The 14,669-nt window shown below is 50.9% G+C and overlaps 1 protein-coding gene and 1 pseudogene across 1 annotated transcript; one reads left to right on the plus strand and one right to left on the minus strand.

Annotated features, from left to right (window-relative positions):
• LOC129132018 (uncharacterized) overlaps window positions 1-14,669 on the minus strand; it is a 234,639-nt pseudogene that overhangs the window by 168,722 nt on the left and 51,248 nt on the right.
• On the plus strand, window positions 306-7,823 carry LOC143695825 (serine/threonine-protein kinase PAK 3-like). Its single transcript, XM_077191042.1, has 11 exons — window positions 306-384; window positions 848-885; window positions 1,288-1,543; window positions 2,167-2,230; window positions 3,062-3,110; window positions 4,147-4,256; window positions 5,014-5,131; window positions 5,525-5,624; window positions 6,045-6,241; window positions 7,149-7,286; window positions 7,734-7,823. The coding sequence occupies exons 1-11, from the start codon at window positions 306-308 to the stop codon at window positions 7,821-7,823; spliced, it is 1,239 nt and encodes a 412-aa protein (XP_077047157.1).

Genomic DNA, 14,669 nt, shown 5'->3' on the forward strand with positions numbered 1-14,669 from the left:
TTTGAGTTCCTCTTGCATCCTTTGGGCCATGGGCTGTGCCCTGGGAGGGTTCTTTGTGCTCCTTTGTGACACAGGAGAACCTTCCAGGCGGCTTCTGCGTGAGCTGCTGCTGGGATGTCACAGGAACAGCGCCACGTCCCCGTGGTGTTCCCGTTGCTGTGGGACACGGAGGCCTCAGTGCCCAGAGTGGCTCTGGGCTCGCTGCCGGAGGATCCTCCTGCCCGAGGCATTCTCAGCAGCCAGCCCAGCCCTGTCCTTCTGTGCTTGCAGGGCTACAGGCTGCAGGCGTGTGCAGCGCAGCCAAAATGATCCAGCACGTGGCTGCTGCAGTTTGCACTCTGTACTCTGTGGCTTATTCGGGGTATTTTTTAACCCACTTGGCACGTAAGTTGAGGTTTTCCCTCGGTGCAGCATCTGTGCCTTTGGGCTTGCTGTGTGCTTTCTGTTCTTCCTCTGGAGCTGAGTTGGCTTTGGAACCAAATGGCCATGAAGACACCATTGCTTTGGGAGAGCTCCTGCCAGCAGCTGCAGCTGAAAAAGGGGGTGTCTGCAGCCAGCGGGGTGTGCACAGCATCTGCAATGAGCCCTGGGGGGTTCTGTTCCCTCAAGCAGGGAGTCTGTGCCAGCAGAGCCTGGAACTCCCTCCGTTTGCTGCTCCAGCCAAGAACTGACCCAGCCCAGTATTTTGTGCTTGTTCTCTTGCTTGCTGTGGGAAGGGACTGTGGCTCCTGGAGGGATGCTGTAAAAGCAAAATGCTCTCTTGGGGTTGCCTTGCTCCTTGGCATTTCCCAGTAATGGCAGTTTTTCTCCTAACAGCATCTGGTTCATGTTCCCTCTCCCATTGCAGGGCACCTCATGTCTGCATTCCGAGCAGCTCCTCCTTCGGTGAGTGGGAAAGGAACCTTTGGTGTTTGGAATTGTGCAGCAAGTTGTGAGCTCGGCATGTGGCAGTCGAGGGCCAGCCTGGGAGGCTGAAGGAAAGTTCCTGTCAGTGTCTTTGCAGCAGCAGCAGCAGCAAAGGAATTCCCATCAGTTTTCTCCTTTTCTGCTGAAGAGTTTTTGAAGAGCTGCAGGTCTGGTTTTGCAGGCAGAGGATTGCTTGCTGGCTTAGCCATGGTGGAATATCGAATTCCCAACAATAAGTGGCAATGTCAACTTTAGCCCATTGTTAGTTGGAACAGCTCCAAACCCCATTTCTGCGTAGTGCAGCTGGATGTGCAGCTGAGGATAAATAAGGTGATAACTGAGATAGAACTTCCTGTCCCTCACGCTGCCGTCTGTCCACAGGGCACAGAAGCAGCACCAGCACCTCCTGGGGCTCCCTCTGCTTCCGAAGAGGAGGTCAACAAGGAGGAAGACAGCAGTGAGCTTCCCGCTGCTCTGGGGGACGATGGTGAACTTCCCTCAGCGCCGGGAGATGACAGTGAACTTCCCGCTGCTCTAGGAGACGAGGGCGAACATCCCGCGGGGTGGGAATGCAACGGCGAGGCTCCCGCGGGGTGGGACAAGGACAGGGGACATCTCCCGGCCTGGGACGAGGACGGTGGATGTCCCCTGGTGTGGGACCAGAATGGCCAAGCTCCCACGGAGTGGGATGAGGACAATGGACATCTCCCAGTGTGGGATGAGGATGGAGGACATCCTGTGACTTGGGAAGAGGAGAATGAACATCTCCCAGCATGGGAAGTGGACAGCAAACATCCCCTGGCTTGGAAAGAGGATGGCGAACCTGCAGTGTTTTGGGATGAGGATGGAGAAGCTGCAGCATTTTGGGAAGAGGATGGAGAAGCTGCAGCATTTTGGGAAGAGGATGGAGAAGCTCCCTCTGCTTGGGAAGAGGACAATGAACCTCCCTCCGCTGTGGGATCCTGGGCTGAACATTCTGACAGCAGCACAGCCGGGCAGCCAGAGGGGAGAGGGGAGTGGTGCCTGATGCAGCTGAGTACGTCTGCTCTGTTCCTGGGTGCCCGAGCAGGTGCTGTGTGTGTGTCTGGGCATCAGCTGCACCCAGTGTTGCTCTGCAGCTGAATGTCACCGAGTCATTTATTGTCCTTCCCCAGCTGACACCAAGGGGCTCACGGCCCCAGGGAGTGGGGCTGGTTGTGGCTCTGCTGCAAGGCAGGGTCTCACTCTGTGAGGGAGCGTCTTCCACGTGGTTTCTTTCAGGGAACACCGTGAGCGAGGAGGAGCCTGCCGAGAAACACCTGGAAGTGGAGCAGATTGGCCAAGGGTAAGTGCATGGCAGCTGCTGCTGCACAAGCAGGGCCGGGTGTTGTGCTGGTGCAGGATCAAGTGAGAAGTCAGGAGAGCTCCAAGCACCTTCAGACACTGGGCTACCATCCTGCTGTCTCTCAGTCCTGATCAGAATTGATAACTGTGGTCAGAAGGCGCCGTCAAAGGCCCCTGAGGCTGGCAGTGTCCTGCCTGCAGCAAGGAGCAGGACCTGAAAGATCTTCTGTCCCTGGAACTGGATTGCCTAAAAGAGCAACTCACCATCTGGTGACTGTCAGAAAACAGTTCTCAAGAAGATTTCTTTCAAATATTTTCCTTCAAAAAATATCCACTGGTCAGGATTATCAACCTAATGGTTTAGAAACAGAAACCAGAGATGAACTAATAAGTGCTCTATTCTAGCACAGGTAGCAGACCCCATCCATTCAGTAACAGACACAGAGCTGATGCACTCTGGGGGAAAAAGCATCACCTGCCTGATGGCAGGGCCCTTATGGAACCTGCAGGTCTTAGGCAGGAAATGGAAAAGGATGAAATGCATTCTTTTCCATTTCTTTAGACACCCATTTCTCACCTCAGGTTTTGAACTAAAGCAATTCAGCATGGACATTTGGGATTTGCTCCAGCCCAATTCCTTCATGTTGGGTCTCAGTTTTCTCCTGCACACCTTGCATGGCAGAGGGCTGGTGGCTGCTGTGCTGTTGTTGGAAGGGTCGATGCACCCAGGTGTTTGTGAACGTTGCAGGCAGCAGAGATCTCCTGTCTGGGCTGGCTTTCCCTGCCAGGGCCTAAAGCGCTGCTTCTTTCTTCTCTGCTGTTTTGTCTCCAGGGCTTTTGGAACCGTTTATAAGGGACTCGACAGGGCCACTGGAGGAGAGGTCAGTGCCAACACGCCCAGCACGTCTGGCAGCTCTCCAGGGCTTTCCCCTCTGCTGGGAGCTGTGGCTGCAGCTTTGGGGGCCAGCAGAGCTTTCCTGCCTGGGCTGCTCCTCTGAAGGCAGAGCAGTGTCAGCCTGCAGAGCACAGCTGGGACAGACTTGGTCCTTCTGAAGCGCCAAAGGAATGCAAGGAGGGCAGCGGTGTCTGTCAGAGCAGGACACGCTGGCTTGGCCTTCATATCTAAAAGTGTGAATGCATCAGCTGCTGGAGACTGAGGCCCAATTTATCTTCATCCCAACCTTAGACAGGAACATTATTTAGCTATTCTTAGCTAAACTATAACAATATTATTTCCATCCTGCCTTTTATCTTCAAAGGATACCTCAAGGCCTAATTAGGGAGAGATCCTGCTTGGGCTCAATTTGGGGTTTTAGTCCTACTTCAGCTGTTCACAGAGAGTGAGGGAGAGAAATGAGAAGATGGATGTCCAGAGCAAAGGTTTCTCCTAAAGCCTGAAGATGTGTTTGGGTCTGGTGTCAGTGACAGCCTGTGACAGGGATCACCTGAGCAATGGGTGTGCGTGTCTGCTGTGTTGTGCAATCCCAAACAGAGCAGTTGCATCTGAAATCATGACCAAATCCCATAGAATTGCTAAGGGGTTCCTGGCTGTTCTGCTTTGTTTTCAGAGAACCAGAATTACCTCCTGCTTGCAAAATGTATTTGAATAATAATAGTAGGAGTGTTGAGGCCATTTGAGAAGTAGGTGCAGAGAATGTTGTTAGAGCTTTGAGGCTGACAGCTGAGGGACCATTTCTGCAGAGCTTGCAAGGCCAAATGTCTCTGGCCATGTGTCCTGTAAGCAGCCCCCAGCTGGCAGAGCAATGGGCTGTGGGAATGGCCCTTGCTGAGCTCTGGTGTCCCATCCCAAGGCAGTTTGGCACAGCCCGGCTCCGTCGCTCCACAAGGACTCGCTCCGTGTTTGCTGTGGCCTCCTGCCACAGACTCCTCCAGTTCAAGGCTGCAATGTCCCTCCAGGTGGCCATCAAGAAAATGAGTCTCAGAGGGCAGAACAGGGAACGAGCTGTGAATGAGATCCTGCTCCTGAAGGACAAGAAGAACCCCAACATTGTCAACTCTTTGGACAGGTGAGTGATTCAGCTCTGATCCCGAGCCTGGGCCCTGCGTTAACCTTTCCTGGCATCAGGAGTCTGTAGCCTGTTTTGAAAATGCCTGACCCAGCCACATCTTCCCAAACCAACAGCCTGGCAGTTCACTCCCTCCATGTGCTTTGGTTGCTTTGCTTTGGTTTTTCCTTCAAGTTGACCCCGTTTGCTGTGTCTCCCAGCAAGTGCTGATAAACCACAGCAGAAATTATTTCCCTTGGCTTCTTCTTCCCAGCCCTTTTCTATTGCTAAAGATGCCAGTAAGACCAAGTTCTTGTTTCCAGAAATGCCTCATTTGCCCATTTTTCACTGGCCTTGCCTGTTTCTGAAGGGACTTTCTGAAAGGTTTTCTGACTGCTTTTGTCCCAAGTGCTGCACGGCCTCCTCCCCTGGATAACCCTGGCAGTTGTGTTGCCTTGTTCTGGAGGGAATGGTGGAACTGATGAGTTCAGAAGCTGAACCAGCTGGGGCCAAGTGTTGTGATTCCATATTTATCTGGGCTGTTGCTAAACTGCATTTTTCACCTGCTTGCCATCTAAGGCCTCTCCTTTCTCACAGGTGTCTCCTTCCCCTTTAGACTGTGCAGATTCCAAGGGCTGTGCAGCCTGGCAGGAATGTCTCTCCATCTGATTCTGTCCTCACTGACAAGTGACCCAGAAACAAAACTCCCCTCCAGGCTTTTCCATGGGGGAATTGAGCTCTGCACTTTCATCTCCATGCCATTGTTTTCCTCTTCCAGCTTCCTTGTTGATGGAGATCTCTGGCTGGTGATGGAATACATGGATGGAGGAACTTTGCGGGACGTTGTCAGACAGACGCGCATGGCTGAAGGAGAGATGGCAGCTGTCAGTCGGGAGGTGAGGGATCCTGCTTGTCACTCCCATGGCTGGGACACGATGGTCCTTCCAAACAGGGCGTGAGAAAAGGAGTGGCTCCATGCTCAGGGCTTTGTTTCTGAGTTGTTTTCATGAGCTGGAGAAGAAAGAGCCTCTGCAGTGAACAGCCTGCCAGCATCACTGCACTTCTACTCTGTTCTTGTTCTCTCTCCTGCTGTTGTGGTACTCTCTTTCTGGTTTGGATTTGATTTGCTGTTCTCAGCTTTGCCTTGAACCGTTTGCCTGGAGCTTGTGTGCACTGCACTCCTGGCCTGTCACAGCAAAGCTGCTGCTGGCAGAATTCTGAGCTGTCCTTTCTGGTGTGATATATTCCTGCCATTGGTTTTTGCCCTCGTGTTTCTTGTTCTCTCTCAGTGTCTGCAGGGCCTGGATTTCCTCCATTCCAACCGGGTGATCCACAGGGATCTGAAGAGCTCCAACATCCTCCTGGGCATGGACGGCTCTGTCAGGCTGGGTGGGTGTTCCTGGCCAGGCACGGCGCTCCCGGGCTGCGGGGCTGGGGCTGCTTCCCAGGGAGGGCCAGAGCCCCACAAGGGCTGCTGGGGGCACTGCCCGGCCCCTGCTGCCAGCTGAGAGCAGCTGCCCCTGCAGAGAGCTCAGGAGAGGAGCAGGGGGCCAGCAGTGCCTTTGCTCTGGCCATGGCCCTTCCAGAGGGGCAGCAGTGGGAATCTAAAGCTCCAAGGGAATCAGTAAAAGCCACTGCTGAGGAAAGCTGAGGGTTTCTTGAAGGGCCCAGTTCCATCTTTCCTTGGCTACAGCCCTGAGGGCTTTTCCAGCTGACTTCACTACTACACTCTCAGACTGAGCGTGGGGAATCTTTGTGCTTGGTTTCCTCATTGCAGCTGCCTTTGACAGGGTTTCTTTCTGTCCTCAGCTGATTTTGGCCTCTGCGCTCAGCTCAGCCCTGAGCAGGACCAGCGCAGCTCCATGGTGGGCACTGCTCACTGGATGGCCCCAGAAGTTGTGACCAGATCTCCTTATGGCCCCAAGGTGGACATCTGGTCCTTCGGCATTGTGACCATCGAGATGGTGGAAGGAGAACCTCCTTACTTCAGGGAAACGGCGGCCATGGTAAGAGGCAAATTCTCCAGTGGCTGCAGAGGCTGTGAGCACAGGGGGACCCTGCACTGGGAGCAGCAGCTGGAGGTTTCTGCACATGGGAAGGGAATTCCCAGAGGACTTGTGCCTCCACACAGACGAATATTCTGCAATCTCCAGCAACAATTTGCTTTGGGCTTTTCGTTGTTGCAGCTCTTCTAGCTGAGAGGATGACCTGGAAATATGAAGCAAGTGCATCAGCTCTAATGTTATCTTGCAAGAAAACCCCACACCATCCCCAAATCCCAGCCCCAAACCCAACAAGATTTCTGCAGGAGTTTCTAAAAGAGGTTTTGCAAGATGGTCTCCCCTGATTCTTCTCACTGGGAAACTTGTTGAAAACATGAAGATGATGGTTTAACATCCCCATAGTCTAACATATTTCTTTCCTAGTCCAAGCTACTTTTTCTGTGTCACCAAGCCTGAGCTTTCAGCATCACAAACCTCCTGTTTCTTGCCTGGCAGTTTCTGGGATGGGGCATCAGGAATGCATTTACTTGAGTGTCAGTGGCACTGCAGAGATGCACTTGATGGAAGAATCCTCTGAAATAACACAGGCAGACCACAGTGACTCTGGAAAATGGCCTGTAAAGCTGGTGTCCATATTTGGAGAAGCAAAATGGGCTATTTCTGATGGAGGTTCCTACTAACAAAGCCAGCCAATGAAACTGGCTCTCAAGGCGAGATCACTTGGATGTTGCAGTGGCTGTGGCAGCCCCAGGGTTTGGGTTTTCTGCTTGGCATAGCAAAATGAGCTCTGAGCAGCATCTCTGGCAGGGAGGAAAGGGGCCCTGGAGCTGGGGCTGAGGCCCCGGGGTGGATGTGAGCCCGTGTGGGTGTGAAGGAAGCTGGCAGAGCGCTGAGTTTGCTTTCCCTGCAGGCTCGCGCTCTGATCCGGCAGAACGGGACCCCGCAGCTGCAGGAGCCCCGGCGCCTGTCGGCTCTGCTGCGGGACTTCCTCGAGTGCAGCCTGGAGCCGGACGAGGAGCGGCGCTGGGCTGCCCAGGAGCTGCTGCAGGTGAGAGCCAAGGGCTGCAGGGGAAGCAGCAGCGCCAGGGAGGGGTTTTCTTGTGGGGCCCCCTCCGATAGTCTCCAGTCTCGCTGCGTTCCACGCGCAGAGCGAGCAGAATCCTCGCCCGCTGTGGCCTGGCAGGCTCCTTTCGAGCTCATCTGGACCTGGTGCCCCACAGCGAGCAGGGACATCTTCAAGCAGCTCAGGGGCCTCAGAGGCCTGCCTCACCTGAGCTTGGATGTTTCCAGGCAGGAGGCACCTCCCACATCTCTGGGCACCTCCTGTCAGTGTTTCCCCACTCTCCTGGTTAAAAAATTCTTCCTTAGATCTAATCTGAGCCTGCTTCCCTCGATTTTCAAACCATTTCCCTGTCCCTCTCCTGGAACAGAGCCTGTGAGGAACTTGACTCTGGAAAGTAACAGTTCATTTCTTTATTTTTTATCCTTTGGGCAGCACCCATTTTTATCATCAGCCAAGCCTCTCTCCAGCCTGACCCCTCTGATCACTGCAGCAAAGCAACTGAAGCAGCAGAAGAGCAGATGAAGCACTTGAGGACAGCTTCTTGTTACAGTAGTTAGGACAACTAGTTAGTTATGGTAGTTAGCATTGCTAGTTAGTCATGGTAGTTAGCACTGGTAGTTAGTTAGGGTAGTTAGCATTGCTAGTTAGTTATGGTAGTTAGAGCAGCCTGATTGTAATGAAAGTTTTTTGAATAAAAACTCTCTTAAACCTCAACTCCCTTGACGTGTCCCTTCCCTCTCCCGCTGTGACTCAGCTGCCCGGAGCAATGTGAGGGGAGGGCGGGCCCAGCCTGGCCCAGAGCTGAGCCCCAGCAGAGCCCTGGCAGAGCCCAGAGCAGCCTCGGCACCTGCAGAGTCAGCCTGGAAGGAGGCGCTTGGAGCCTTCTCGGCTGCACCCGGCTCTTGGCTACAAACTGTGTGCTGGAAAATGCCACCGGCTCTGCAGGAGGGCAGAAGGGGCCCGGGGAAGGCCCAGGTGCTCCATGCAAGGGAAAAACCTGCCCTGGGTTTCTTATAAATAACTAGGTAGTGCTGGCTTTTGCTATTATGTATTGACTTCTGCAAAATATTCTTAATCACAATGAGTTTGTCATAGTACAGTTTGTAATCACTTTTCACTGCTTTTGCTATAGTATAATTTGTCAGCTCTTTCTGGCCAATGCCTGACCCCTGTGTAGCTCATATCCTCAGAACATCATTTATGGATGATATTTTAGTTAGTGGACAGTGTGAAAAACATACATTATAGTTTTGGCTTTTGCAAAATATTAAAGTGGATGCCATGTGTTGTGCATTAGAATGTTAACTTTTACAGAAGTAGCCGTAGTTGTGAAATAAGAACTAATGCTTTTATTTTTGTAACTAACTGACAATAACAACTCAGAGATATTTGTGAAAGAGCTAATGTTCATTTAAAGTACTTGTGGAAGTAGCTAAAAGCGTCTGCATGGTCAGATAACATCTAAGGAATGGATGTGATGAGGACCCTGCCACTGACCGTTCCACTGTCAATAACTGTCACCTGCTGAAACCACAGAACAGGGGCCCTTGTGAGGCAGTGACACACAACCCTCAAAACAGCAATCCACGATTCCTGCACGTGCTCTAAAAAGGCGAGTTGGGGGTCAAACCAACCTAAAGAATTCCTGGAACATGTAAATGAGTTCCAGGAAATGTTTGAATATGTATAATCATTATGAATATGTATTTGAACAATACAATGGAGAAACTAGACAAGAAGAGTTGCTGTGGTTAACCAGTGTGCCTCTGGCCATTGCCAACACCCAGCGCTGTTACTGATTTGTCCCTTATTAGTCCTTATTAAACTTCCAAAAATTCTAAAGAGTGAGGCTCATTTCTCACAAAACCCAAGGTGCTCACCCCTTGCTCTTCCCCCAAAGCCAGGATTTGTCAATGCTAAATTTTGTCTGGACGGAGGAGAAGGAGGCTGCGAGGAAAAGGAAGATGCACTGGTGTGGAGGCCCATGGGAGTCTCAATCTCCCACCCGTGTAGGACTGGTCCCCAATAAGAAGAATAGATTTCAAGGTTATGGTGACAAGCTTGCTTCTCCTATAGATCTTTGCCGGCACATGCTGATTTTTGGAAAGTTATGTTACCCCATTGGCCTGTTGGCCTAATTACCCTAGTTCACCCCTATTACCCATCTTTGATTAGTCCCTAGCTCTCTGTCCCTCCATTGGCCCCAGTTTACTGCATTCCTCTGCCCCTGTTTCCCTATTAGCTGTCCCGACCCTTAACCCCTCCTTTGCCCCATTTTCCCCCATATCCATTGGACCCTGACCCTCAGCTCCACCCTCACTACCCCATATAAAAACCCCCTGTGCCCTCAGCTTGCTCCCTGTCTTTGTCCCTGGACCCTGTTCAGCTCTGTCCCTTGCTCCTGTACCAATAAACCCAGTTTGCTGAGATCATACCCAGACCCATCCTGCCGACTTTGTCAGCTTTATAAAGCAGCCGTGAGCTCCGGGCTCCTGAGTGCCCGACGCTCCAAGGGCCTCGGCAGCACCAGGACGCTCCAGACTGGGACAGCCAGGCAGGGCAGGAGGAATCACTGCCCCTTTCCCCTCCCTGCTGCTCCATCTCCCAGCCCAGCATTGCTGCAGGACAGCCTCACTGCCAACGCCATCCTGCCAGGGATGGACTGGGGGGATCTCCTTCCCCTTCCCTCTGGCATGGAGGCAAATCCCATCTTCTCCTTGTCCACCCTCCTTCTTCTCCTCATTCTGTCCTACATCCATCTATGTTCCTTTCCCATCTCCTTCCTCCCTTGTTCCTTCTTGTTCCTTCCTCTCCTCCTGCCTTTTCCTTTTCCCTTCTCCCTGTCTCTTCCTCTCTTTGTCCTTCCTCCCTCACGCTCTGAGCTGCAGACAGAGACCAGGGAGAACAAATCCCTGCCACAGAACCTCGTGGAAGAGGCCATTTGGAACAGCTCCACGGCGCAGGAATCCAATGGGGAGGAAAAGCCCCAGAGATCCCACATGAGGAGGGGCTGCCAACCCAGCCTGGGGAGCTGTGAGGAGGTAAAAGCCTCCCTGTGCCGGGAAGGGTGTGGGGATTGTGAGAAGAGCTTCAGGCAGAGCTCAGCCTATTCCTGGTGCCTCCAAAAATGGCGGTGCCAGATGCAGAGATCCATGGGGAGCAGAGATCCCCCTGCAGATCCATGGGGATGCAGAGATCCCCCTGCAGCCCCCAGAGCAGCCACGCTGGAGCACGGAGGATATCCCGCCGAGGCTCGGTGGGAGTGTGGGCAGGGTCTGCTGCCGGAATCGGCAGAGGGGGATCTTCCCGTGGAGACCGAGCCGGAGCGTGGGCAGCCCCCACATGGCTTATGGCGGCTGATCCGGCAGCTCCGGCAGAGAAAAGGCAGGTGGGAGACCCCGGCAGCAGCAGCGGCGGTGCCCAGCGCAGCTGGCACGGGCAGGGCAGCCGGGGATGGGATGGCTGGGACCCGGCCTCGGTGCGGTCGGCGCGGTGACCTCGGCCCACGCGGCAGGACAGAGCAACCCCCATCTTCCCCAGCATGGCCGGCAGAGCGGCCGCGGGCCGGGCAGTGGGAGCAGGGCACACAAATTCACCGCCAGCGCCGGGGCAGGTGGAGCTGCCCTGGGCAGTGAGCCCGCACCTGGGATGGAAACCGGGGCAGGCGGAGCTGAGGCGGGCAGCGAGCCGGGACCCGGGACAGGCGCCTCGGCCGCGAACGGAGGGGGCAAGAGCTGCAGAGGATCCCACTCTCTTTCTGACTTTTCCTCTTGTTCCCCTCCCTTTCATTTCCTCTTTTTCTTTTCTTGTTTTGTCTAGGGGCTTTCCGATACTTTAAAGATTTTTATTCTCCTAAAATCTACTGTCTAACCTATGGCATATTCTCTTTCTTCTAGATTAAATGGGTTTTTTTACAAATAAATCCAGAGCCTAACAAATCTAAACTTCTGCTTAGATACTTTGAAATGGTCGACGACCTAACTCACAACCTCCTAATGTTCTTTTTCTCATCACCTTTTTATTTATCCTTTGGCAAATTAAGCATCTTTCAGTTTCTTGCTTTGCTACTCCAAAAATCCCAGTGCACCCATAGTTCCTTAAAAAATGATCACACAAAGCTTGAGTACCCCAGTGGGTTTTCTGATGCATGTCTTCTAATATTTTCCTAGTAAGCACATTTTATTAAGTAATTGTCTTCCATCAAGAAGTTTCCATTTCCCTGGTTTATCTTGTTCACTTCCTGTCTTGTTTAATTCTTTTTTCTCGGCTTCCCTAAACTTTGGAATTTCCAGTTTTTCCTCGTTTGGAGTTAATATTAACATAACTCACTCAGCTCCACTTTCTGCTGCATCCTTGGCTTCGTCATCTGCCAAATTATTTCCTCTTATTTCTGGGGTCTTTCCCTTTTGGGGTTCCTTAATATGTACTATAGCTATGTCTTTTAGGTAATTTTAATGCCTCTAAAACCTCTGAAATAAGTTCCTCATGTACTAAACCTTTTCCTCTTGAATTAAGTAATCTTTTTCCTTTCCAAATTTTTAAAGGTATGTACTACGCTAAAGGCATACCTTCAATCAGTAGATATGGTTCCTTTATTTTGTGTTAAATATTCTAGTGCTCTTTTTAAAGTATATAATTCCCGAGTTTGAGCTTACTAGTTTAAGGTTAATTTCCCTTTTTCCATAGTTTGCATGTTGTTCCCATCAACTACTACATACCCTGTACTTTCTCCTTTTGCAAGGAGTTGTATCTCTGTTACCTAACATAACTCCCAAAGGGCTATTTTTTTTTCTTTTTTTTTCCCTGTAATCCAACTTTCTGGTTTTCTGTCTCATTTTTCAAGATCTTATCTATTCATTATCTGCCTCTGTTTTTCACTTTCACTAACAACCTAAATACCACTTTTCTTTCAACTACACACTTAAAAATAAAAAACCTTTTTCTCACACTACTTTCAGTGCAATCCACCTCTCTCCAAGGAGATATAGTGAAGCTTAAAATGCACAATCTACATTACACATACTTTCATTTGTCTACATTCACTCGCTTCTATTTCTCATTCACTTCCACACATTCTTTCACACGCTCAGGACACAAAGTGGATCCCTGTTGACAGAGAATCGCGGGTCCCTGTGGCCCCCTCCCCTTGGCGTTGGCCTCTGGGTCTCAGTATCTCCTGGCCTCCTGGGAGGGCCCTGACTCTGCTGCCTCCGGTGCCCGTTCACCTGTGAGGCTGATTTGTGTCACTCACACTCTTCAGCTACGGCCCCCTCACAGGCCCGGGGGGACAATGGCCCGTTTGCAGTCACACACATGCTCTGTCGCAGCCCCCACCCACCCAAGGGACAATGGCTTATTTGTGGGTCACACACACCTCTTTCCACAGCCCCCCCTTCCCACCTGCCCGGGAAGCTGAGGCTGATTTTGTGTGTGACTCACTCTCACACACACAACAAGGTACCTTTTACATTCACATCGCCTATTACAATTTTAGGTATTTCTGGCCAGTCCTGGTGCTATTGGATTTTCCTCAACCCAGCTGTGTTGGCCAACCCCAGATGCTCTTGGGTGTAGGAGGGTCGGGGGGTAGGACGGTCGGGACGGACGGAGACGAGAGATCTCTGCAGCCAGGCCCTGGAACTTGCGGTTTATTGCAAAGGGCCCGGGTGCAGGGCCCTGCTTGGAGCTGCCAGGCACAGCTGGAGCAGGCCCGAGAGAAGAGAGGGGTAGAGAGGATGAGAGGGTAAGAGAGTAAGAGGGTAAAAGTGTAAGAGAGTGAGGTTCCCATTACAATTCAATAAATCTTCTGTGTTGAATATTCTATTTCTCACTAGCCAATCTAGTACAAGATGCACGTCCTATAGCATTTACATACAGCCTCTAAGAATCATTACATTACCACACTGTGTTACATTTTAAACCATAAAAACTCCTCTTTGGACCCCTTCTGCCAAGCTGGCAGGATCTGCTCTGACCCTTGGATCTGTCTGCAAGCAGTGGGAATTGTTCCATCAAAAGGGGATTACCTTCAGCCAGCCATACCATCGTTTTCCAGTTGTTCAGTAACTGAGGTATCTCAAAGCTTGCTTTGATTTCAATCTTGCTTATAGTTTCTATATTGTCAAAATCTTTTGCCAGACAATCATATTTATAAGGCTTTCCTGTTTCATCTTCCCCAACACTTTTTTTATTTCTCAATCCACCTGTGTTGTCCAATCCCAAATGCTCTTGAGCATATTCTCAATCCGGCAGAATTTTGCTTAACCCTGAATGCTCTTGGAATATTAATCCCTCAACCCAGCAGGTTTTTAGGAGCCCCTTTTGTCCCATTTCCTAGTGGATTGGGCTAGGAAACTCCTCTGCTCCCTTCCTCCAAGGGGTCCAGCCCCTCTCTGAGACCCAGTCCCAGTTACCCCGGGGGATTCTCTCACTCCTTTTAACATTCACTTTGTCTCTTTACTGGCCACTTGTGACTGTAGTCACAAGGGTTTTCAGGATGAAGAAGAGACGAGAATGTTGACTCCATGATCAGAAGGCTTGATTTATTATTTTATGATATATGTTACATTAGACTATACTAAAAAGCAATAGAAAGGAAAAGGTTTCTTGAGAAGCTAGCTAAGCTAAGAATAGAAAAGAATGAATAACAAAGATCTGTGTCTCAGACAGAGAGCAAGAGCCAGCTCTGCCATGAGTGGTCAAGAAATCCAAACACCCACAGGAGACCAATCACGGGTCCACCTGTTGCATTCCACAGCAGCAGATAACCATTGTTTACTTTGGTTGCTGAAAACTGCAGCTTCTCACAAGGAAAAATCCTAAGAAAGGATTTTTTATGAAAGATGTCTGCGACAGCCACTTACCGTGGAAAGTCAGAAACGCAGCATGGGAGACTCCAGCACTCACTTGGCAGGTCTGGCACAACCAGCCCGCCTCTCATTCACTCACATTCATCCCCCCTGAGAAATACTTACCAATCCCTTTTCCTTCCCATGTTCTTCGTGCACATTACTACTCTTAGGGGGCCAATTGCCATGGTTGTAGGGAGCCTTTTCCCCTTGTCTTTGTTTTATTGTCTCCTTTTGTCCACCATAACCTGCGTCTGTCGGTCACCCCAGGGCAAACAGAGCGAGGCTGCCGAAGAGGGCAGGGGGCACCTTCCCCACTCTGACTCTCCTAAAGCACTGGCAGTGAGGTGTTGGTAACCATCCTCTGCTACCAAATTGTGAAAAACGCCAATCACTTGTTTTTAAAATTTTAAAAGTTTAATAGTAATAAAATAATTATCATAATAGTAATACTATTAGAGTAATAAAAATTTGGACAATTTGAATTAGGACAATATGAGACAACAAATACAAAGTGTTA

This window comes from Agelaius phoeniceus, chromosome 27 (assembly GCF_051311805.1).
Source record: "Agelaius phoeniceus isolate bAgePho1 chromosome 27, bAgePho1.hap1, whole genome shotgun sequence".
Lineage (NCBI taxonomy): Eukaryota > Metazoa > Chordata > Aves > Passeriformes > Icteridae > Agelaius > Agelaius phoeniceus.